The sequence below is a fragment of the Triturus cristatus genome, chromosome 2_1 (genome assembly GCF_964204655.1).
Source record: "Triturus cristatus chromosome 2_1, aTriCri1.1, whole genome shotgun sequence".
Lineage (NCBI taxonomy): Eukaryota > Metazoa > Chordata > Amphibia > Caudata > Salamandridae > Triturus > Triturus cristatus.
Window position 1 is genome coordinate 302,917,921 of NC_140581.1, and position 23,737 is coordinate 302,941,657.

Genomic DNA, 23,737 nt, shown 5'->3' on the forward strand with positions numbered 1-23,737 from the left:
TTTGCTACACTTGTTTTTGGTGTGATGCTTGGATTTTTCACAATTGCTACGACTTTAGTAATGTAACATTAATGACCGCACCCCCAACTGAATATAAAGTAGCTACATCAAAGTAACAGGTTATCTAAATATGGCACATTAACTTTTATATAGCTCTCAATCAAACATTGAAAGGGGAGTGAAAGAACTTCCTGGCCAGAAAGCTCCTGTAACCCAAGTTCTACAGTGCTATATATAAAGCACAGACAACAAATCAGAAACATTGAAGGAAAGGAACCACTGTAATGAGCCCCAATGTACCCCAATATTGGCCTAGATAGTTGCACAACCTTTTACCTACATTTGTCCTACCTTGATTTACATAACGGCTCTGGTGCTGACCTTTTACCTAGTTAGGTGCCAAATAAATGTTGTGTGGTTTTCTTCGAAAACTAGCCTAATTTATTATGCATGACGATTCTTAGTATCACAACAGGATTACCATCTTCTGCATAATAACTCTGTACAAAACGACTGTTGTCATCCTTGTCCAACAGGCCAGCAGTACCATGACACATCTAGGTAGAACCCCTGAGGGTACCTTTCGGGTATGTAAGTCCCACATCTTCGACTGGGCAAACCAGAGGAGAAAAACATCCATGCTGACACGAGACGCTGAAGTCCCTGCCCACCAACACTCCAGCACGCAGGGGTCTGACATCCCTTGCGGGGTGTCCAACTCGAGATCAAAACAGGGTCCTTCATTTTCTCCCATCAGGTAATGAGGTTGGCTCTTTCCTAGGGGGATTCTTGGCTTTTACACCTACATACATGCTAGGTACACCTAGGTACATCTAGTTAGGATTTGCATCTTAGGAGTACTTATGATTACTGCCATGTATCGATATGCCTTCATATATTCATTGTTTTAGCATCATGTTAGAATTTGACCTTTTCCTTACTCTGTTGGTGCTTATAACCGTATACATCTGTTTATGTCTAATGGTTGTTGCAGGCGCAGCACGTGTATTTTATACTAGAATGACGCTGGTTCAATAAATGCTTATTGAAAATGTCCCCATGGTTTATTCCGCATATCTCTTTGAGAACAAGTGAGCATGAGTGACTGAGTGAAAAATACTGTACTGTTTCTAACGATCCCTGAGGTGTCAGGGTGGTCATGTTCGATAGTTCCCAGAAACTATTCGCTCCTTGGTATGGTTGTGGGGCTTATAGTAGCACTGTGAGCTAGCTGGTCAACAGACTAACATATCCGTTGAGGGTGTCTGTAATCAGTCTGGACACCAATCCCTTAGTTTATATTGTCTAAATGCGGAGATTCTATATAGATTTGTAGGACCTACACAACACCACCCGCCTAGAATAAAAAACATTTTGAGATTTAAAATATTTTGAATCTGTTGTAGTTTATACATTTCGAGTTCTACAAAAAAGGCTGCTGTGTAATCATGTTTTGATAGGATGAGGGCTGTTTGTTGTGCAGAGTCTAAGGCTAGACCTTTTTGATCATAGATAAATGGAGTTCCAAAGCAAACCCATAAGTCTCAACTCCATGCGGGGGTTTTCGCTGGTCCGAATCTATATTCTAGACTACTTTGTTGCCATTGCTTAAGAACGTTTGTTTCATTGGGTAAGCTATGATGGATTTTGAGTTGATCAGTTACAGTGAAAATGCTGATGTATATCATTGTTATCTGTCCACCTCAGAACCTGGTCAGGGTATGAAGTAGGGGATGTTTTGCACTCACGTGGTGTGGGTTAAGGGGAACTTCCTGGCTGTTCACTGGAGAGAAGAGAACAAACTGGATTTAAAATAGGCTGACTCTCTAATATTTTTTTAGGAATATGGACGTAGACTGCGGGGTGTAAGCGTGGCTTGTGTACTTTTGTGCCAACCCTGACATTTCATATAATTCAATATACCATTCTTGGGTCTGATTCGCAAAGGTACACTTACACTTTTGTATAAGTTTACTATTTGTTTGGTATTCACAAACTACGAGTTAATAGTAAGTTTAAGACTTGGGAGGCTCTTGAGTCAGGGCATAAAACTCCAGACTAAAAAGATAGGTTTGTCATATTTTAATATATTCTGAGTTCTCCGCACTCTCCGCAGTCTTAAACTTATCATACTGTCTTAAGAGTTTTCGCCATCCCATGCAAACGATAACTAGCAAAGGTTCAGAGGTGAGAGTGTTGATGTTCCATAGTACCTAGGACTCTAGGCACCTTGTCTGCGATAGAAGTGGACAAGCAGTAAAGACTAGCTCAAGGAAGGGCTGGGTGAGTTTAGACAAAGCATAGCACCATTATCAGAGTTCTGATGAAGATTACGAATCCTGAATTCATATTCTGGAAGCACCAACAACAGCAAGGTCTGTTCAGGTCTGTGTCTAAAGGGTGTTTAACAAGCTGGATGGAAGCTGCAGTGGCGGCTGGTGAGGTTTGTGAGTGGTGAGGCTGGGCTTGATCCCAAGTGGAGGAGGGTGGATGGAGGGTGAATGGGTATGGTATTTTTTCAGGAGGCTAGTCACCAGCCTAATTTTTTTAATAAAAAAGGAACATAGGCCAATAATTAGCCCCCTCCCGCAGTAGGCACCACCAAATGTTCAATCATGATGTAACCAGCACATTTATAAGGCAAATGTCCAAAGAATGTAATGCCACCCTACGAGCATGGCCCACCTGCAGTCTCTGGGTAAGCAGAGGGGTCTATCTCAAGCAAGCATGAGGTATTAAACAGACATGATGCAACAAACACAGGTGATCGATTTGATGAATATCTGTAATGTGTTCGATACAAGCAGCAATAAGAACATTAAGTTCATGCAATATAAAAGTCAGTAGCTGAGAGGCTGAGACAGCTAATACTAATACTACCAATAGATTTCAGGTCTTGGCAGGACTTCCGAGTTCTCTAGAAAATCAGTACTCCAGTCAGGGAAGGATGGAGGCTGAACTTAATTCTTCTGCCCAGCTGCAGACAGCGACTCCCAAGATATTACCTGAACCCCCTAGTGGGGTACTTAATGAAGATGGAAGTAAGCCTATAACTGAAATGAGTCAAACTGCCCTGCCGCAAGTCCAACCCCCGTCACAGGTTCAGGAGCGATCAGTTGCAGATCTGATCTGCCTATTTACAACCGAGGTTAGAAACAGATTTGAAATATCGGAATCAAATCAGAGAGAAATTCGGACTGTCTGTGAGAATTTGGGGAAAAAACTAGATGAGGTGACTGAAAGAACTGCCCAATTGGAGATAGGGATGAAAGTACTGGCATCCCAAGTGGAGGTTAACACTAAAGAGATCAGAGACCTTAGGACTAATGAGCAGCAGTTAAAGGATAAAATGGAGGTAATGGAAAACCACCAAAGGAGATGTAACCTCCGGCTGCTTAAAGTTCCGGAAGGAGCGGAAGGCGAAGACATAAGACAATTCGTGATCCATCTGATTAAGGAAGGGCTACAGGTTAAATGGACAAAGGAAGAAGTTCTTTCTGATATACAGAGGGTGCATAGAGACCCATATAGAAAGGCTGCTAATAGAGCTAAACCAAGGAAGATTTTGATAAATTTCCACACTTATAGTTTTAAGGAAGAAATTCTTCTTAAAGCCTTGAAAAAGGGATTATTGAATGTGGATGGCATCAATTTTGAGATCAGTTCAGATATCTCACAATTAACGGCTACCAAGCAATGGGAACTGGGAAAACTGATTGAGCCACTTAAAAACTTGGGAGCTACAGCCCAACTAAAATTCCCGGCCAGCCTTCGTGTAATGTATAACAATAAGATGCAGACTTTTCGCAGGGTTGAGGAAGCAGAAGAGTTTATAATATCAGGAGCTGGTGTATGACCGAAGCATCTTCCCTGTTTAATATACATTCCAAACATTTTCTTTTATTAAGCTGAGTATAAAGTTAGTATTATTTTCTTTTGGAGGAGCATGTAAAAAACCCTTATAACCCTACCGCAATCAGGGCCTCCCTAGGCCTTGGCCTTTAGGATAGAAGAGGGGGGTTTCCCAAGGGTCAGGGGGGGGCACTTTTCTTTTTTGGTGCACGGGTGTGGGAGCATAGGGAGAAAATGGAAAAAAATATGAAGTCCTCATTATCCAGCAAAACCTAGTTAGAAACATGCCAGAAAAACAAACAAAAAAAAGGAATATAAATATGGCAGCTAAACAGAAACCATCAATAGAGTTCCTATCATGGAATGTAAATGGATTAAGGGGGGGCCATAGACGTGAGAGGATCCTGCAATACCTGAAAGATTCCTCTGCCCAAGTTATTCTGCTGCAGGAAACACATTTAATGGGAGATGAGATGAGAGAGTTGTTTAAGAATAGGAGATGGGTCCAAACCATGGTATGCACAGAACAGCAGGTCACCATAAGGGGTGTGGCAATTTTGTTTAAAAACAACCCCCAAATGAAAGTAGTTGATAGTAAGGTGGACAGGGCTGGAAGGTGGGTAATTGTAAAAGTTAAATACCACGATCAGCCATATACAATAGTGGGTTATTATGGGCCTAATACTGATGACCCTACTCCTTTTGGCGGCCTGCTTGCTGAACTACTGGACTTCCCTGATCCTGTTATAGTGGCAGGGGATTTTAATGTGGTCCTTAATGATAGTCTGGATCGCTCAACTAAAAGTAGAAGTGTAACACATAATAAGTCTAGGGCACTAATTAAAAATGCAATGAAGTCCCTGGGACTATGTGACATATGGAGGGAAAAGAAGGGTCCCATAAAGAGTTTTACTTTTAATAATAAAAAATATGGGCATCAGTCTAGAATAGACCTGTTTCTGGTGGACCAGAAGATAAAAGATCAGGTGTGTAATGTGAGGCATGTGGGTGCACACATGTCTGATCATTCAGCAATAACATTGATGTTAGCCCCGCCAATTGCAGTGACTCAACGCAGATGGACTATGGATCGTTCAATACTGGCTGACGATGAGACGATGAATAAATTGGGCTTGGAATCTCAGGAGTTCTTTTTTAATAATTTAGGCAGTGCCCCAGTAGGGATAGTCTGGGATACCTATAAGGCTTTTTTAAGGGGCAGGTTTACAGCAATTCAGTTATATAAAAATAAACAGCGAAGGTTGGAAATTACCAGTATAGAAAACAAAATCCAGTGTCTGGAACATAAAATACAATGCCAGGAAGTAGATTATGAAGCAGGACAACTAGAGATCGAAACCCTTAAAGTGGACTTATTTTTGGTAATAGAAAGAAGGCTGCAAGAGAGATGGCAAGCCAGCAAGTGGGCCCATTTTAATTATGGGGAGGGTTGTGGCAAGCTACTTGCCTGGAAAATAAAAAGCGACCAGGCCAGAAGTTTTATAAAAGAAATGAATTATGACAATGCTGGAGGACCATCTATAGTGGGGGCTAATGTAGAGGATACGCTGCTAAATTACTATGAGAAACTATATAAGGAGGATCTTTGTATAACAGGGAAAGGGGTATCAACTTGGCTTGAGCAAGAACTCCCCCACCGGATATCGGAACTCGAACAGAGCCTTATTAATGAGACAATTACAGAAGAAGAAATAGAAAATGCCATAAAATCAGGAAAATCAAGTAAGGCACCGGGGCCTGATGGGCTGCCCTTGGAAGTCTTTAAGAAATTAGGCAAATATTTGTTGTCTGCGATCAGCGAATTATTTACGGCCATTTTTGAAAAGGGTGAAGAGATTCCTCCCTCGTGGAATGAGGCCATAGTGACTTTGATTCTCAAACCCGATAAAAAACCGGACTGCTGCGACTCATATAGACCTATCTCACTGCTAAATTCGGATTATAAGATCTATTCAAAAATATTAGCAGATAGGCTTAACGGAGTAGCCGAAGTACTCCTCCATGAAGATCAAAAGGGGTTTGTACGAGGAAGGAATATCAAGGACTTAACATACAGCCTAATAGGCGCTATTGATTTAGCTACAGTAGAAAACGCGCCATTAGCGGTCATTACAGTGGATGCAACCAAGGCATTCGATCGGGTGAACTGGTCGTACCTAAATGAAATATTAACTCTGTCCAATTTAGGAGGACATTTTTGCAGGGCCATAAGACAAATTTACAAAAACCCTACAGCAAAAATCCTAATAAATGGGAGGCTAACGGAAAAATTCAATATTTTTAGAGGGACGAGACAGGGGTGTCCGTTATCCCCCCTGCTCTTCAACTTATACATTGAACCTTTGGCAGAAAAAATCAGGAAGCATGAGGAGATACTCCCCTTTTGTTCCAGGAGTTGGGGAAAAAAGTGGGGTTATATGCAGACGATCTGGTGGTTTATACCTCCAACCTCAGTTCCGCACTCCCGAAAGTGTATGAGTTAGCAGAGGGATTTGGAAAGATCTCAGGATATGAAATTAATCAGAGGAAAACTGTCATTATGGCCTGGAATATTACTACGCAAGACAACTGTGTTAAAAAAGAAATGCGGTACTTGGGTATAAAGATCACGGAGAAAATAGAGCAAATCACAGAATTTAATTTCCAAAGGGTCAACAAGGAGATAGGGAAATTACTTATGGGATGGTCCCACCTGCCTCTATCTATCTATGGAAGAATTAACATTGTTAAAATGACTATCCTCCCCAAGATTACTTTTCTCTTCCAGAATATCCCACTGGCCTTTAAAGATGAGTGGCTAAAAAAACATACAATCTAAAATATCTAGTTTTATTTGGGCCTCTAAAGGTGTGCGTATTTTGTGGAAAAAACTAAGACGTAAACATGAGAAGGGGGGGCCTAAAGTTGCCAGATTTAATATACTATGCCAGGGTCTTTCTACTAAAAGGTGGAAAAGCGCTATTTAAGGGACCAGAGGATTCAGAAATAGGAAGGATGTATACAGCAATGCTAAAAAATATAAAAGGGGGAGAATATGGTTTCATATACAAATATGGTGATCCGCGTTTCTTTAAAAAAATTTGTTTAAAGAGTTTACGGAGTCTAGCGGAAACATGGTATAAAATTAGAAGAGAATTAAAAATTAGCTATTATAGTTGGTCTGCGCCAATTTTCAACTCCCCTGGATCCCCAGAATGGACAAGAGACTGTATGGCACGTCCATTAAAGAACGCAGGAATTACCGAGTGGAGCCAATTGATAAGGGGAGGGTCCTTAATCCCCTGGGAAGAGATCCAAACACTGTCTAATGGTCAGATTTCAAGATTCAAGTACTTGCAAATGCTGAGTTGGAGTCTCACTGACGGCTGTGGAGCAGGACTATCTAATAAATTGGAAGAGCTTTTATTAGTTAGGGGACCTGTGAAAAGAGAGGTTGCAAAACTCTACTGGTTACTAATGGAGATTGCGGATGGTGATTTTAATATGCCAGCGGAGCTGTGGGAGAAAAGCTTGCCAGGAGAACAGATTCAAGATCTATGGCAAGTATCATGTGATTTACTATATACCACAGTTCGGCCCGCAAATTTAAGGAGGAACCACCTCTTCTGTCTTCACAGGGTTTATTGGACTCCGTTCAGATTGTCTAAACTGGGGAGTGGAACACCAGCTAGATGTCCGAAATGCAAAAAGGAAAGAGGTGATGATATTCATATGTTTCTCCTTTGTCCAGAGATTCAAGGATTCTGGCTGGAAGTAAGTGATACGATCTCTTCTATACTTGGGGAAGTATTCGAGGTGAGCGAATTAATGTTTTTTTTTGGGCTTACAAAGAATTATAGATCTCTTCCAAACAATTCGAGAAAATTGATATTTCTTTTAATACTGCTGGCGCGGAGGGAGATTTGTAAAAAGTGGGTCAAAGAAATTTCCCCTAGGGCAACAGAATGGCTGGCTTCAATTAAATACATTAATAAGCTGGACAGAACACATAAATGTAAGCGGAATGCATTCTGGCTTTCTTACGAGGAGTGGGCACAGTTATTAACCAACTAAGTCCAATGATTAACCCCCTCTCCACTGTACTGCCAATAAACCCTGGAGGTTGCCATCCAGCCGGTTTAGGATACCAAAGGTCGAGTACAGAAGGCAATGGTGTAGAGGGTATCATGCCTGGTTGTCAAAAGATCACTTGAGGCGGTTTCGGGAAGTGATCATTGGCTTCTGATTGGTATACATCTGGGTAATGAGGACAAAAAAAAAAAAAAAAAAAAAAGTCAGTAGAACCAAATGTTGGTTAAGTTTGTGTTGCTCGCAGGAAGGTAAGTTTACAAACAAACTTTTATTTAGATTCCACAATACAGGAGCCAAAAGCAGGCGCAACCAGTGCCTCAGCGTGTCAGCAGGAAACTTACACAACCGATGCACCGCCTACACCAAGAGAACGATAAATTCAAATAGGGTGCTCCGGCATGAAGCATGCAAGCTGTGTATTTCAACGCCTTGTCAGGGGGTGTAAGCACTGCATAAACACAAGTGCTGTATTTAGCTTTACAATTTAATCTGAACGTTTTTAACCATATTGTTCCCATGCATTAATGGTATGCAACTTGTCTGATCGTATTGACATTAAACAAAGTGATGCCCTGCACAAGAACGTGTAGGTTAAATCTGCTGCCTGAGGTTTTATATGGCATCCAGAAAAAACAGATGGAGTGTGGGAAAATTGCATTGTTTTCAATTTTCTTGCGTGGAGATTTCCAAGATTAATTAAATTAAGCCAGTATTAGAAAAGCGCAAACTATTCACCCCTAAGAGTCTCAAGGCGCTGGGGGCCATCGGGGAGATTAAGTGAGTTATTGCCCAGAGTCACATGATGCGGAGCGTATCTGCCCCCGGCTCTGGGGATTGAACCGTGAGCCCCTCACGCTGGAGTCCAGGGCCGGTCCTCGTACTTGTGGGGCCCTGGACGAAAGGGAAGATGTGAGGCCCCTCTAATTTGAATGTGACATCACAAGAATTTACATCATAGAAAACCAACATCACAGAACTATTGATCATCTTTGTCATTGCTGAGGAGACCTATGGGCATATGTACAACACAATGGAGAAGTATAGCGTCAAGCAAACATTGCTATCGCCATGCTTCTGCATTCTGAAAACGCAGGGATGCACCATATTTTCAAGAATATGATGCAGCCCTGCGTTTCCCCTGCGCTGGCACTAAATTTAGCTGCCTAACGCCAATGCGGGCACCCTTGCACCATAATGCAAGGGTGCCTGTGTTGAAGGGAATCTTGAAATGCTGCTTTGTAACTTCTATGTGTGCTGCTTAATGCAGCACACATTAAAGTTGCAAAACAGCATTTTTTAAATGATTATTTATGTGCAGGAAGGGGGACCTTCCTGCACATAAACTATCATAGGCAATTTGCTGTTTCTATGTGTGCTGCACAAGGGGCAAAGGATTGGATAGCAAATCTTTAAATAAACAAAGCCGAGGGAGGAGGCAAGCGGTTGATAGCAGAATAGGTTTGTGAGTTGCACCCTGGCTGTATAACTGCACATCAGGAATTTGAATCTATGAAAGGCACAATCGTCCTTCCTGGGTCCATTATATGAGCATCATTAAATGGTATAATAGTAACTACTTAGAAAAAGTGAAATGAAACACTATTATATGTAAGTGATAATTCAAATGACAGCTAAAAATACCTTTGACACACCACCACATAGGTATTGTGCGTTTCACCATTGCGTTAATACCCACTGTGTTGTGTGCATCTTAACATGCTAAATATTCTAGGCAAAGGATCAGAATAACATCACTGTTACCAAGCATTGGCAAAGTCAATAGGTCTCACCTATAAGAACTATTGGCTTTGGCAATGTGTATGTGCTGTGTTGTACACCAGTGTGGCTGCTCTTCAGCATGGTTAAAGGTTAGTGGCATGGGGTAGCCTTGAGGGGAGTGGTAGGGGTAGAGTGTCATAGACTGGATTTGTTGAAATAGAGTGTTGTTGAGTGGAGTAGGGGGAGTACAGTGTCATACAATTAAATAGAGGGGAGTAGATTTCAGTGGCAGAGAGTGTTGTAGAGTGCAGAGTCGTGGAGTGGAGTGCCGTAGAGTGGAATGGGGTGGAATCAGGTGAAGTGGGTTGGAGTGGATTGAAATAGTGAGTGAATTGGATTGGAGTAGATTGCGGTGGAGTGAGGTGGATTAATTTGATTGGAGTGGGGTGGATTGAAATGGGGTGAGGTGGATTGGATTGAGGTGGATTGGAGTAGGGTGAATTAAAGAAGGGTGTATTAGATTAGTTTGTGGTGGATTGGATTGGGGTGGATTGGATTGGTGTGTTTTGGAGTGGGGCAAATTGTTTTGGATTGGAGTTGGGCAGACTAGATTGGTGCAGATTGGAGTGGGGCAGATTGTTTTGAATTGGAGCTGATTGGAGTGGGGCAGATTGGAGTGGAGCTGATTGGAGTGGGGCGCATTGTTTTGGACTGGAGTATGGCAGATAGCTTTGAGATAAAGTGGGGCAGATTGTTTTGGGGTGGAGTGGGGCAAATTGTTTTGGATTGAGTCAGGCAGATTGTTGTGGGGAAGATTTTTTGGGAGTGGAGAAGGGTGGATTGGATTGCAGTGGGATGGATTGGGGAGGAGGTGGATTGGGTTGAGGTGAGGTGGATTGGATTGGAGTGGGTTAGATTGGATTGGGGTGGTTTGGATTGGTGTGGGGTGGACTGGATTGGAGTAGGGTGGATTGTGGTGCATTGAAGTGAAGTTAATTAGGATTGAATAGGTGGACCAGGGTGAGGCAGATTGGAGTGGGACGGATTGGAGTGGGGTGGATTGCAGTGTGGCAGATTGGAGTGGGGCGGATTGGAGTGGGGTGCATTGGAGTGGGGCAGATTGTTTTGGATGGAGTGGGGCAGATTGGAGTGGCACAAATAGTTTTGGATTGGATGGGGCAGACTAGAGTTGTGCAGATTGGAGTTGGGCAGATTGTTACGAGGTGGGGCAGATTGGAGTGGGGCAGATTGTTTTGGAGTGGGGCAGATTGGGGTGGGTCAGATTGGAGTGGAGCTGATTGGAGTGGGGCACATTGTTTTGCACTGGAGTAGGGCAGATTGTTTTGGATTGAGTGGGGCAGATTGTTGTGGAGAAGATTTTTTTGGGATTGCAGTGGGGTGGATTGGATTGCAGTCGGATGTATTGGGGATGGGGTGGATTGGATTGGGTTGAGGTGAGGTGAGGTGGATTTGATTGGAGTAGGGTAGGTTGGATTAAGGTCGGTTGGATTGCTGTGGGGTGGATTGGATTGGAGTGGGGTGGATTGTGATACATTGCAGTGAAGTGTATTAGGATGGAATGGGTGAACTGGAGTGTGGCGGATTGGAGTGTGGCAAATCGGAGTGTGGCGCATCGGAGTGTGGCGAATTAAAGAAGGGTGTATTAGATTAGTTTAGGTGGATTGGATTGGGGAGGATTGGATTGGATTGGGGCGTTTTGGAGTGGGGCGAATTGTTTTGGATTGGAGTGGGGCAGACTAGATTGGTGCAGATTGGAGTGGGTCAGAATGTTTTGAATTGGAGCTAATTGGAGTGGGGCGGATTGGTGTGAGGTGGATTGGAGTGGGGCAGATTGTTTTGGATGGAGTGGGGCAGGTTGGAGTGGCACAGATTGTTTTGGATTGGATGGGGCAGACTAGAGTTGGGCAGATTGGAGTGGGGCAGATTGTTTTGGATTGGGGCAGATTGGAGTGGGGCAGATTGTTTTGGAGTGGGGCAGATTGGAGTTGTGCAGATTGGAGTGGGGCAGATTGTTTTGGAGTGGGGCAGATTGAGTGGGGCAGATTGGAGTAGGGCAGATTGGAGTGGGGCAGATTGGCACATGGTTTTGGACTGGAGTAGGGCAGATCTTTTTGGATTGGAGTGGGGCAAATTGTTTTGGATTGAGTGGGGCAGATTGTTGTGGGGAAGATGTTTTGGGATTGGAGTGGGGTGCATTGGATTGCAATGGGATGGATTGGGGAGGGGGGATTGGATTGGGTTGAGGTGAGGTGGATTTGATTGAGGTGGGGTAGATTGGATTAGTGTGGGTTGGATTGCTGTGGGGTGGATTGGATTGGAGTGGGGTGGATTGTGATACATTGCAGTGAAGTGAATTAGGATGCAATGGGTGAACTGGGGTGTGGCGGATTGTAGTGTGGCGGATTGGATTGTCGCGGATTGTTTTGGATTGGATAGGGCAGATTGTTTTGGATTGGATGGGGCAGATTGTTTCAGATTGAAGTGTGGCAAATTGTTGTGGGGCAGATTTTTTGGGATTGGAGTGGGGTGAATTGGATTGCAATTGGACGGATTTGGAAGGGGTGGATTGGATTGGGTTGAGGTGAGGTGGATTAGATTGGGGTGGATTGGGGTGGGTTGGATTGTAGTCAGGTGGATTTGGGTGGATTTGAGGGGGTGAATTAGGATGGAGTGTGGAGACTGGGGTGAGGCACATTGGAGTGGGGCTGAATGGAGCGGAGCTGAATGGAGCGAAGCAGATTTGTTTGGATGGAGTGGACAGATAGGAGTGGCGCAGATTGTTTTGGATTGGAGTGGGGCAGATTGGAGTGGCGCAGATTGTTTTGGATTGGAGTGGGCCAGATTGAAGTGGGGCAGGTTATTTTGGACTAGAGTGGGAGGGTTGGAGGGTGGTGGAGTGGAGGTGTATGGATTGGTCTGGGGTGGATTGGATCAAGTGGGGCAAATTTGTTTGTTGTGAGGCGAGGTGGATGGGCGTGGATTAGCGTGGATTGGAGTAGTGTGGATTAGAGATGTGTGCATTGGGGTGTACTGCATGATTATGTGTGAAAACATAATTTCTGAAAATACACATTAGAAAGAAACAATGTAGCTTTGCAATAAAACAATCCTCATCTTTTGAGAACGGCGCCTGCAAGCAAAAACAAAAGAAAACTTGAGTGCATAGTAATTAAAGACTTGGCAAAATAAAAGAAACTTAACTAACAGGTTTTCCGCACCTGGCTGCATTTACTAGACAACCCTTCAAGTTTAGCACTGGTGACCTGGGCTGGGAAGCAATGCTAGTCCCCCTGTGTAAGAAAATCTAGTTATCCAACAGTATGGAGCTGCGAGGCCAAGGACAGGGCCCCCCTGCCCTGGGCCTCCTAGCACTATATAACGGCTACAAAGCCCTGCGAAAGGGGCCCACTATAGGCCTTGCAGCCTGATAGAGGGCTGCGAGGCCCAGCTGCCATGGACTTCGCAGCACTGGATAATGGCCCATGGCACAGTGATAGGGGCCCCACACCTAACCTTGCAGCCTGATCCGGTGCTTCCAGGCCCAGGGGATGAGGAAGCACCCCTGTGCCTGGAAGGAGTAGCGAGACACGCTGCTTCACACTGCTCTACTGTGCCAGTCTGAGCTGGATGCTCCCTCACCCCTCCTGTCCTTACCTGTTAACGTCCGGCTCCTTTTGGAAACAAAAGAGTCTTCTGTTGCCTGCAAATGGAATACACAAAGGGCAGAAAAGACTCTTCTCCACAGGTTTTTAACAGTGGTGCTGCCCCGCCCTCATCACTGAGAGCCCACTTTGCTGCCGTCACGTCCCCTACCTAGTCTTTCCCCTTCCCCACCATTGCAGCCCCAGGAATGCTACCACGCCCTGACCAGCGAGGTCAAGACACCTCGCTTAACACTGCAATCTAATCGCGTTGTGGGGGGGCCCTGAAGGAGCAGGTGGGCTGGCCATGAAAGTGCAGCCTATCAGACAGAGGCGGGCCCCATGTTTTGAACTGAGGGCAGGGCCCTGGGAAGCTGCCCACACTGCCCATGTCTAGGGCAGGCCCGGATCTAGCGGGTGGGCCGGGTGAGCCAGGCCCACCCAAACATGAGCCTGGCCCACCCAACCAGGAGCCTTGGCCCTCGCAGTGAGGGCTTGAAGGCAGGCGCGCAACGGCATAGGGCTCAAAGGGCTGTCTGTGTGTGTGTGTGCGCCCGGGCTGAGACAGCTTCCTGGGCACACACACACATAGACAGTTTTTGAGATTATCGTAGCCGCACCCGAGTACTTCACAGGTCTTTAAAAGACCATTTACATGTTAACGAGGCTTTGTTTATTTTTTCACCCCTTCATCTCCACATGGTGAATAGGCGACAAATCCTTTGTTTGGCACCGGTAACCTTTGCCTACTGTCCTGCTACTTGAATATTTCGTTTTATATGCAGCGTAGGAGAAAAGAAGCTTGTTTGTTCCTATTCACGTTTCCTGACCCCTGTAGCAGCTTATCACTTCAGGCTGTGACACAAAGTTTGACTAATGGAGTAGGTAAGAGAATGTGTTACTAGTTGTTTTTCTTTTTAAAATATGCGCAGGCCCAACAGGGCACATACTTCGTGTGTGCTTCATTTAAGCAGTTTTTATCATTATCATTAGGCCTGGGCGAAGCACTACGCTACGCTCGCGTAGTTTGCGAAGTTCGCGCTACTTCGCACTACGCGAACTGCACGTAGCACAGTGCGAACACGCGTAGCGTAGTGTTGCGTAGTGCTGCGGTCATTTTTTGCTTGCTCGCGGTCCTCAACGTCAAGTTGGCGACCGCGAGCAAGCAAAATGACATCCTGGCGAGACTTTTTCCTTGTTCGCGATCGCGAGCATGGAAAATAAACCTCCCGGCGAGATTCCCAACGCGAGAAGGTCAGGTTTCTCATTGCGAGGGGTCGCGTATGCTCGCGACCGCTCGCGATGAGAAACTACCAGTTCGCGTTGAGAAAGCTGCAGCTCGAGGAAAAATCTACTCGAGCAGCAGAAAACTACAGTTCGCACTGTGCAAGATGCCATTTTCAATGATTGCACAGTGCCGGTTGCTTGTCCGCACTGTGCAATCATTGAAAACAACATCTTGCACAGTGCGAACATGTTACTTCGCAGTTCGCGAAGTGCTACGCGTTGCTTGCGTAGTGCGAACTTCACTTTGCGTAGCTTCGCGAAGTGCTACTTCGCGAACTACGCCCACCCTTAATTATCATGGCCGATGCAGGACAACAGTAAGACAATACAAAATGCCCAGATAACGCTGGTAATTAATGATCCTGCTGGAGAGCAATCATTTGTCTGTTAGAAGTTTTTAAATGCAGATGAACTGTATTTTATGTGGATAGCTCAGTGGGTTACTGCCTTTGTCACAGAGATCCTTGTGTTACTTGCAGTTCAGAAGTTACAATCCTAACATAGGACAGTGACCAATCAACTGGCACCAAAGCGCCGCAAACAAATATGAATGGTATAGTTATAACTTGGCTTTTTTTGTTTTGTGATATAGTTAGAACTTCCTCAGTCTTTCATTATTTTAATGTTGCTAAAATGAGTATGTAATCCTCATTGGTTTATGTGACATTCCCTGCAGACTGATTTACATACTTGTATGATTCATTGTCTCTGTATAATGTGTGGGTGGTGTACAGTACTGACACACGCTACACTGATATGAGTAGCACTATACAACAAATGAAATGCATATTAGAGAGGGGCTACGTAAAGATGAGGGGCACTGTTGGAGGGTGGCAGTGAGGGAATCCAAGGAGGAGGTAATGAGGGGGAGGGGCTATGGGGAGATGAGGGGCACTTGTGGTGTGAGTCAGTGAGGGAATCCGAGGAGGAGGTTAATAGGGTGGGGCATGGAAGGATGAGGGGCACTGTAGGAAGGTGATAGTAAAGGTATTTACGGAGAAAGAGGTTATAGGTGTGGCGCCCCCAAAAACTTTTGCATCAGCGCTAAAGCCAGCCCTGTCATGGCCTTTCTGTTTTTGTTTATTTAATTAGCAAGCGGGTCATAAGGGCTACTGTGGAACATACTTTAAAGTGTGTGCTAATTATATTTACTGCTATATTCAATGTTTTAAGTTTGAAGGTGATTTGACTAATGTTTTTATCGGGAAAAATGAAAGTGGAGCCCGATGGTGCCTGATATGGGGCTGGGGCCCAAGGTCAGCTGTGAGATAAGGTGCACTGGAGAGGAGCAGTGGATAATCAAGCCTGTAAGGGAGTGTGCTGCAGAGTCCAGGGTCAGGTGGAGGTAGTAATGAAGAGGGATTCTCCCTGAAGGCTCGCACAGAGGGAGCCCGTGAAGTGTTACTTGCCCAATACTCCCACCTTGGAACCCTCCTCTTCCCATCAAAGGAACATTACATGGAAAAAACACTTTTTTGAGAGTGATAACATTTAGAAAGAGATTTGGAAAAGAGTGAGTTTTACTGGGCCTGTAAGACTAAGAAGAGATCAAGGAGGGCCCTGAAGCAGGCCTGCCCAGATATATATGCGACAAATCAAGCACGCAGTGGCCCACCCAAATGCCCCCTTGGCCCACCCAAAATAAAAATTCCTGGAGCCGGGTCTGGTCTAGGGACGGCCCTGCTGGAGTCAGCTGCCCTGGACACTGTGCCACACTGAGTAATCTCGCTTTTATAAACACTGGGTCACAGTGTTCCCTTTTCCGTTCTTATGTTTTCTGCTAAAGCAAACTATATAAACAGAGAAATTGCACAAAGATGTTTCTTCCATCAAATCACTGCGCCACTTACAAACCATAAATATATTATGTGTTCCTTTGCTGCTAGAATGCAATGGTGTTCATTTAGATAAGCGTTTTTCAAGTATTTAATTGAGTGAAAGTAGGACATGATAAATGTTGAAATAGTCAAATAAGTCACAACGTCCTCGGTGATGCCGCAACTTTAAAAGTAGAAAAGTAATACTAATCGTGAAATGCAATCACTGTCAGAAAGTGATCTACATCACGCTGGCCACCTCTAAATTTATCAAGCATTGCAAATTGCAACCCAGATTGAAGGCACAAGCGAAAGCTTTGAGTGTATACATGTTCCATGGGCGAGTCTCAAACTGGCCGTTTCACCAAACAAAATGGGCCTGGGCCTGGGAGCTGTATTTTTTTAACTTTACTGCCAACTGACTACATCACACATGACGCCGAGTCATGGCTCCATGAGCACACAAACCTCAGCTGTCCTGCACTGCTGTGTGGTGTGTGCAAAGGGAACACCGAACACCTTGGGTCTAGCTCACTAGCTAGCTGCGGGCATGGCCAACATCATGCGCCCGAACAGAGTCTGGACTGGAGCTGAAATGGCATCCTGCCCCAAATCATGCATGGGAAGCAGTCTGTCACGAGCACTGCAGGTCAAGTCTGCGCAGACTCAATTTCTTGCCTTCCCGCCTAGAGCAAGCCTATCAAACTCTTTCCCAACCCATGTGACGAGTTGGGAAAGGGTGGGGTGACAAAGCCCTCCACTCCTTGATTGACGTGGAGGCTTAGCGCTAAAGGGCTTGCTTCTAAAATGCTCAGGACTAACATTACCTCCCCGTCATCAGGGGGTGGAGACTGTGCCTTGGTGCTCAGTCTTTGCCAAGCTGGAGACATCACCGCTGTGAGATCGTTAGCATGGCAATGCAAGGAAACCAAAGTGAATGCACCGTGTCACATGTCAGGGAGTGTGTGTGTTATTGATCGGATCAGCAAACAATAACACCGTGGTGACGCTGAGTGGTGCAGACATGGCCCTTGCAAGTGTATATATTTAATGAAAAAGATTTAGCATTGCTGTAAATGTAAAGGGGGTGGAGCCCCACTGCCCTTTTACAGAAACCACCGCTGGCAGTTTATATGGCTAAGTTCGAGCAGTTGGGTCATGGACTACTGACAATCGAAGTCAGTGCATTCTCAGGGTTGCTCTGATAGGAATCTTTGTGCGTTTCTTCATAGCAGCCTAGAATTCAAAGAACCAGGATAGGATAAATTTGGAGATGTAATTGTTCTTTGTGGTCTATAGTCTAACCCTGGGCAATGAACTCTGCTACACGGAATTCAGGCACAAACATAGAAGTCAGCTACTAAACTACACCCACAAATGCTTTAATAAAGCAACTTTACATGCTAAAAAGCATATAACCAATTAACAAAAGTGATCTTTGAAAGTTAAAGATATCAGGCAATGAGAGAGGTGATGATTTTGGGGTTCACCCTAACCTAGGGGGAGGACCAAGCAGATGCTTTGAACACAAAGAGCATATCATGCTGAACGATTCAGTGGTGGTCTCATCCTCTTAGGACCACCCCAAGCACAGTTATGGGCAAAAATACAATCCCAACCAAAGGCCCTGCAAAGCATTATGGGACAAGATTAGCAGTGGGCAGTGAATATTATAGTATCTAATATCAAAATAATTCTACAAAGAGCTGCAGTTCAACTAGTTGTTACTAGGTGTCCCTCACGAGTCAAATGCAAAAGCATTGAAATTATTACATCAAGTTGCAGTACAACTAGTCGTTGCTAGGTGTCCCTCACGTCAAATGCTTTTGCATTTGACTCATGAGGGACACCTAGTAACGACTATTGGAACTACAGCTTCATGAAAGGGTTTCAATGCTTTTGCATTTGACACATGAGGGACACAAAGTGACGACTAAAGGATCTGCAGCTTGATGTAATAATTTCAATGCTATTGCATTTGACTCGTGAGGTCCTAGGAGGATGGGACCACCACAAATCGTTCAGCAAGATGTGCTCTTTGTTTTCAAGGCATCTGCTTGGTTCTCTCCCTAGGTTAGGGAGGATCCCAAAATCATCACCTCTCTCACTGCTTGCTAAATTTTCATTTTCACTTTTGAGAAATGACTATTTGCATTTTAGCATGTAAAGACAGAGATGCTTGTTATTTTACCAAATGTATATGAGGTTTCTGTTTTATTAATTGGGAGTCCAGCGGTCATGGACTTCGTGGAATTCCACGTAGTAGTATTCCACCAATTACGCCCACTCTAATCCCATATCTTGCAACTGTCATTAGGTGAGCTAGTACAGGGACGGCTCATCGGGATGGGAGTGGGGCTGCCGCTGAATAACAGCAGCAGAGAGAGCATGGCACGTTTTGAATATCTAGGATTAAATCTAGGAACAGGTGAGCTAGTACAGAGACGGCTCATCAGGATGGGAGTGGGGCTGCCGCTGAATAACAGCAGCAGAGAGAGCAGGGCACGTTTTGGCCGGCCGTCTTGCAACGGCCAGCCACACATGCGTAAACCTCTCTAAACCAGCTGTCTTAAAACAGCTAGTTTAGACAAAGCCAAAGCCTCCAGAGCGCTGAGGAGCACAGATTGAGGACCCTTCAACCAATCCTAGCGCTGCTTTCATACTGGTGAGAGCAGTACTAGGATTGGTGAAGGGAGGTTGGAGCCTTCTTGCCTGCCTTTAGGAGAGAAGACCATCGAGCAGGAGGAGGACGTCACGTCGCACTCGCACCTGGCTATTTCCCTTAGACCATTAATCTGCTTCTTACCGATCCTTGCACTCATCATCAGCGCTGGGAAGCCTTAGGGCAGCCATGCACTATGCAAATCCATAAATCAAATCAAATCAAACCTCAGGACATGCCAGCCGCCACTGAGCTATTAGTACAAGGTTCCGATGATAGAAATATTGTAAAACATTGTGCTCATAAAATTGACAAACATCCTGAATGCATAAACTTCCCAGTGAAGTAGGCAAATCCCCTAGAGGCAGCTACTGCACCCTTAACAATAATGCAGTACCACAAGCCAGGGCTTGTACAGAGACAGCGGTGCTACCTTTCTGGGACTACTTTCTGAGGATACCGATGGAGGTTCTCCCCTCTCAGGGTACAACAAAGCAGCATCCAGAGGTGCTTCATTGTACAGTTTGGGGATTCTCTTATTATCAGGAGTCAGATAAAATGTTGTCAAAAATGTAAAAGATGGAAGTATGTTGAAGGACATCTGAAAATGTGTCTGGGTCGCTCAGCTGCACAGGTTTCAGGGGTTCTCTGGGACTGCTCAAAGTAGTTTCTTTTTGACTTATCAATAGCAATTATCTAATGATAAGAATATGAAGAATAGACATACCTTTGTCTTGTCTGTGTCCCATAATTGCAGGTTTTAGAACAACTTGACCAGGAAGCCCATGGATAATGTTCACAGAAGCAGGAAAGTGACTTTCCAACCAGGGCACAGAGCAGAAAAAGCCATGTAAAGGTGAACCGATCCATGGACGAAAGGTTTTGCACTAAATAAAAAGATGTGAGTTAATGCGAATACATTATGGAAAATACAGGCTAAATTAGCAGCACACATTATGAAATTATTTTTGAACATCACTTTTTTAGAACGGATAGGAATTATGGGATGATTTAGGAGATAACCAAATGCTGGACTCTCTTCTGGAGGTTTTAAGTTTGGGAGCAGCACCAATGCACTTGGTGAAGTCAAAAAGCGTGTTTACACTTTGCACCTTTTTATATTCATGTGTTGAGATTACAACCACACCTCATGAGGTCGAAACAGCTTGTTGTGGTTTGGCCAGGAGAGCTATGCTTGCACTGCACTTGTCCTGGTTCTGCCTACGGATCCCCAAGAAGTCCACGCATACAGGTGCCGCAGCGATCTACGTTAAACCCGCGGCTGGACAGCTTACGAGTAAAGAATAACAAAATAAAGAGACTACAAAAGAAATACGTATAGAGAATAAGGGTGGACTTCTGAGAACTAGCACAGATCTATCAGTATCAAGTTAAGGGCGTGCATGACATGACCCCAGTAATGCTGCTACTAACACTTATTGGGGAAATACCTTTTGGACTTAAATACAGACATGAATATTTGTGCCCTGAATAGAGTGAACTATCCTCGTGCCCAGGTCTTATTACATATAATCACAATGCTGTATTGCACGGCATGGCTAACATTGGCTAGAACAAGGCCAGATCTGTTGGCTGTGTCTCTGCAAGGTGAGATGCATGGGAGGTTGACACAGAGGTACCAGTCTGCCATCCACCACTTACTGGATTAGTAGGCTAGAGTTCCCAAGCGTAGAGCCTGTAGAGTTCTTCCAGTACCTCTGCCACCCCAACCTCTCTCAAACTCCCTCATGCCCACAATGCAGATTTAACCCAGATATATTTTTTTTATGTATTCCAGGTAAGAACCTAGAAGCAGCCGAAAATCCCAATTTTTTGTACTTGTCTCTAACAAAGTGAGCTACACAAATTCTTTTTTTCCGGCTGAAAATGTAGCCACCAAGAACTGCTCATCAGGGTTTCCATGAAGTTGTATTCCAGCAGGTAACAAAATGAGGCCGAGTGGTCTTCCCTTTTCAGTGAAATTATCAATCAGTGGACAGATCTATCCTGGAAGCATCTATTTTCTCTTAAATCGGTCAGATCTGTCTTGGAAGCATCTAACGCTCTTCAGTTCTCATTATATAATCTGTACACCAAAGAAGTTTCTCAGAGCTGCTTGCCACTAATGAGCAAACTACTTGATCTGATTGTTAGAATTCCTTGACTGTAATTAATGAGAATCTTCCTGAAATGAACATCCATCACACCTCTATGACAAGTGAAGAATATAGCACACGCGTTTACTATCTCTATGTAATAATGTTCACACAGTTATTTGGGGGCATATCAACAAGGGCTTTATCTCTGCTTTTTTGGCTTTAAAAGCCAAAAAAGCAGAGATAAAACTAGCACCCTATCAACAACAGGGTGCTAACATGCAAATTCGCATGTTAGCACCCTTTTACTCTACGCTTCCCCTTGCATCTCTAATGAGATGCAAAGGGGGCGTTCCAGAGTAAAATAATAGGAGAAATGTCGCTAAGCGACATTTCTCCTATTATCAAGAATATCGCTAAACCTGTTAGGGACAAAAAAAGCAGCGCTAACCACGGTTAACGCTGCTTTTTTACGTCTGGTATTTTTCTGACTTGGCCATGATATCCTATGGAAGGAGGATATCATGGCTAAGTTTGTCTATCCCTATCAACAAGCTAACGTGAGATTATCGCTGGGTTTCCAGCGATAATCTCACGTTAGCCACTTAGTGTGAGGATTTTTATCGCTATTGAGATAAGCGTTGCTAATAGCACGCTATCTCAGCGATAAAAATCAACGCTAGCCGGCGATAATTATCCTAGCGCTAAGTGCGCTTAGCGATAATTATCGCCGGTTGTTGTTGATATGCCCCTTAGTTTTCACCATTTAACGTTAATCTGACAAGCTTTGTTGTTAGTGGCCATGACTGCAACAGTGAATTAAGTTCTAAAGTGAATTGTGGCACTGTGTACTTCTTCTCAAAATAATAAGGCATCAGTGATATATCTGCATTTGCTGGCTCTTGGTAAGTCTGCGTTTGAGGTATCTAATCATTAGAGATTATCATTTGTAGAAAAAACATCAGGGTTTGGTAAAAATAAAATAAAACAGGCTAGAAAACTAAATGGATCAAAAATAGCACTGAAGAAAACAAAAAAGTGATGGATGGCTTCCTTGAACTAATTAATCTCAGCCACTTGTAACTACTCTGGGCTACCACCCAAGCCCATCGTTTTTAGCCCATTGTACCACCTCCAAAATAAACCAGCCATGCACACGTCTTGGTCCTGCACCAATAGGAACACTCCAGCCTGAACTGCCGAGTCCATTCTGAACGAGTACACAAGCTGTCTCAGCCTGGTCTAAACCAATCTGGGCCTCAGAATTGGGGTGCAGCTTGAGCCCTATGCCACAGTGAGCAACTGACCTGTGTGTGGGCATAACCACACTTATCACATCGCCTTCAGGAAAACGAAAATGTTAGGGGAGGTTTTGTTAGAATTAAGCCAGCTCTGGGCTGCAATTCAACATGTAACTTTTCTTCCCCACAAGCAACATGAAAAAAGAACCAGTCATGCACAAATTAGGCTTGGTCCTGCTTCAACAGGAACAGTCTAGTCTGGACTGCTAGGCCAGGTCCCATCTAGACAGAAAAATAAGCAATCCCAGTCCAGTTTTGGTCTATAAAGACCATGTCAGTTGCGTGCAGGTTAAACCTTGTGGCACATTGAGTACAGGGCGAAGCCTGGGAACATTTTTTATTATGCCAGTATAATTTGTGTAGTTTCAGGATTATCAATTTATGCTTTGTTAGTGCAATTACAAAAATGAAGCAGTTCTGCCACATCACACAATGATATGCTGTTTGTTGCAAAAGGTTACCACAGGCATGCGAAAATCACACAAAAGACACACAATGAGCGGTTGTTGTGTGCACAATTTGCTTTTTTCATGTTTTTTTCTTTTACAGCAAAATGTGTCCTTGTATTAAAAATTTACATACGGAAATATAGCACAAAATAGTGGATGCATTTTGTGTAATTATGCATAAATTTTCGTAGTTTTCTAAATTTTGATTAATCATGCAAAAGCAAATTCTGTGAATGCCACCCAGCCCCATACAGGTCCATGTCAGGGCATACCGGGCAAACGTGAGGTGTTACACTGAAGACAACAACAAACAAGCGTTTGCAATGCGATAGGTCTCACATTCACGCAAATTTGAGCTATTAAAATTGTAAATGACTCTCTGGCACATGCAGCAAGCCAAAATCCACTCGTAAAAATAGCGAATCAGTAAAATAGACCCATAGCGCCTCAAATCACCAGTTTCCAATGCAGCATCCAAAATACCGGAAATGACAAATAATTCACTAAAATCCAGTTGCTAAATCTGCTAGAAACAAGATTGCGAATTCGCTAAAAGCGGAACATACAATAGCAACCGCTAATTACGATTAGCAATTAAAGAATCGCTATCCAATGCATGTAAACTCGCAAACAGCGAATTACCTGAAAATCGCTATTCAGCAAGTGCAGAATAAGGGGAATCACAATCAGGTGGTAAAGTTAAAAAAAGAAGAAAAAAAACAACACACAGGTGCGAATCATCTGAAACCCCTTAAAAATGACTCAGGAGACCCCTGAAGACCTTCACAATGGCAGCCCTC

At 44.1% G+C, this 23,737-nt stretch overlaps 1 protein-coding gene across 1 annotated transcript in view; it reads right to left on the reverse strand.

Annotated features, from left to right (window-relative positions):
- Positions 1-23,737, reverse strand: part of C6 (complement C6) — a 770,728-nt gene that overhangs the window by 679,531 nt on the left and 67,460 nt on the right. The window contains exon 2 of the mRNA XM_085631171.1: positions 19,819-19,978. Coding sequence (XP_085487297.1) covers positions 19,819-19,961 — 143 coding nt within the window. The 5' untranslated portion in view covers positions 19,962-19,978. The remainder of the gene's footprint in view (positions 1-19,818; positions 19,979-23,737) is intronic.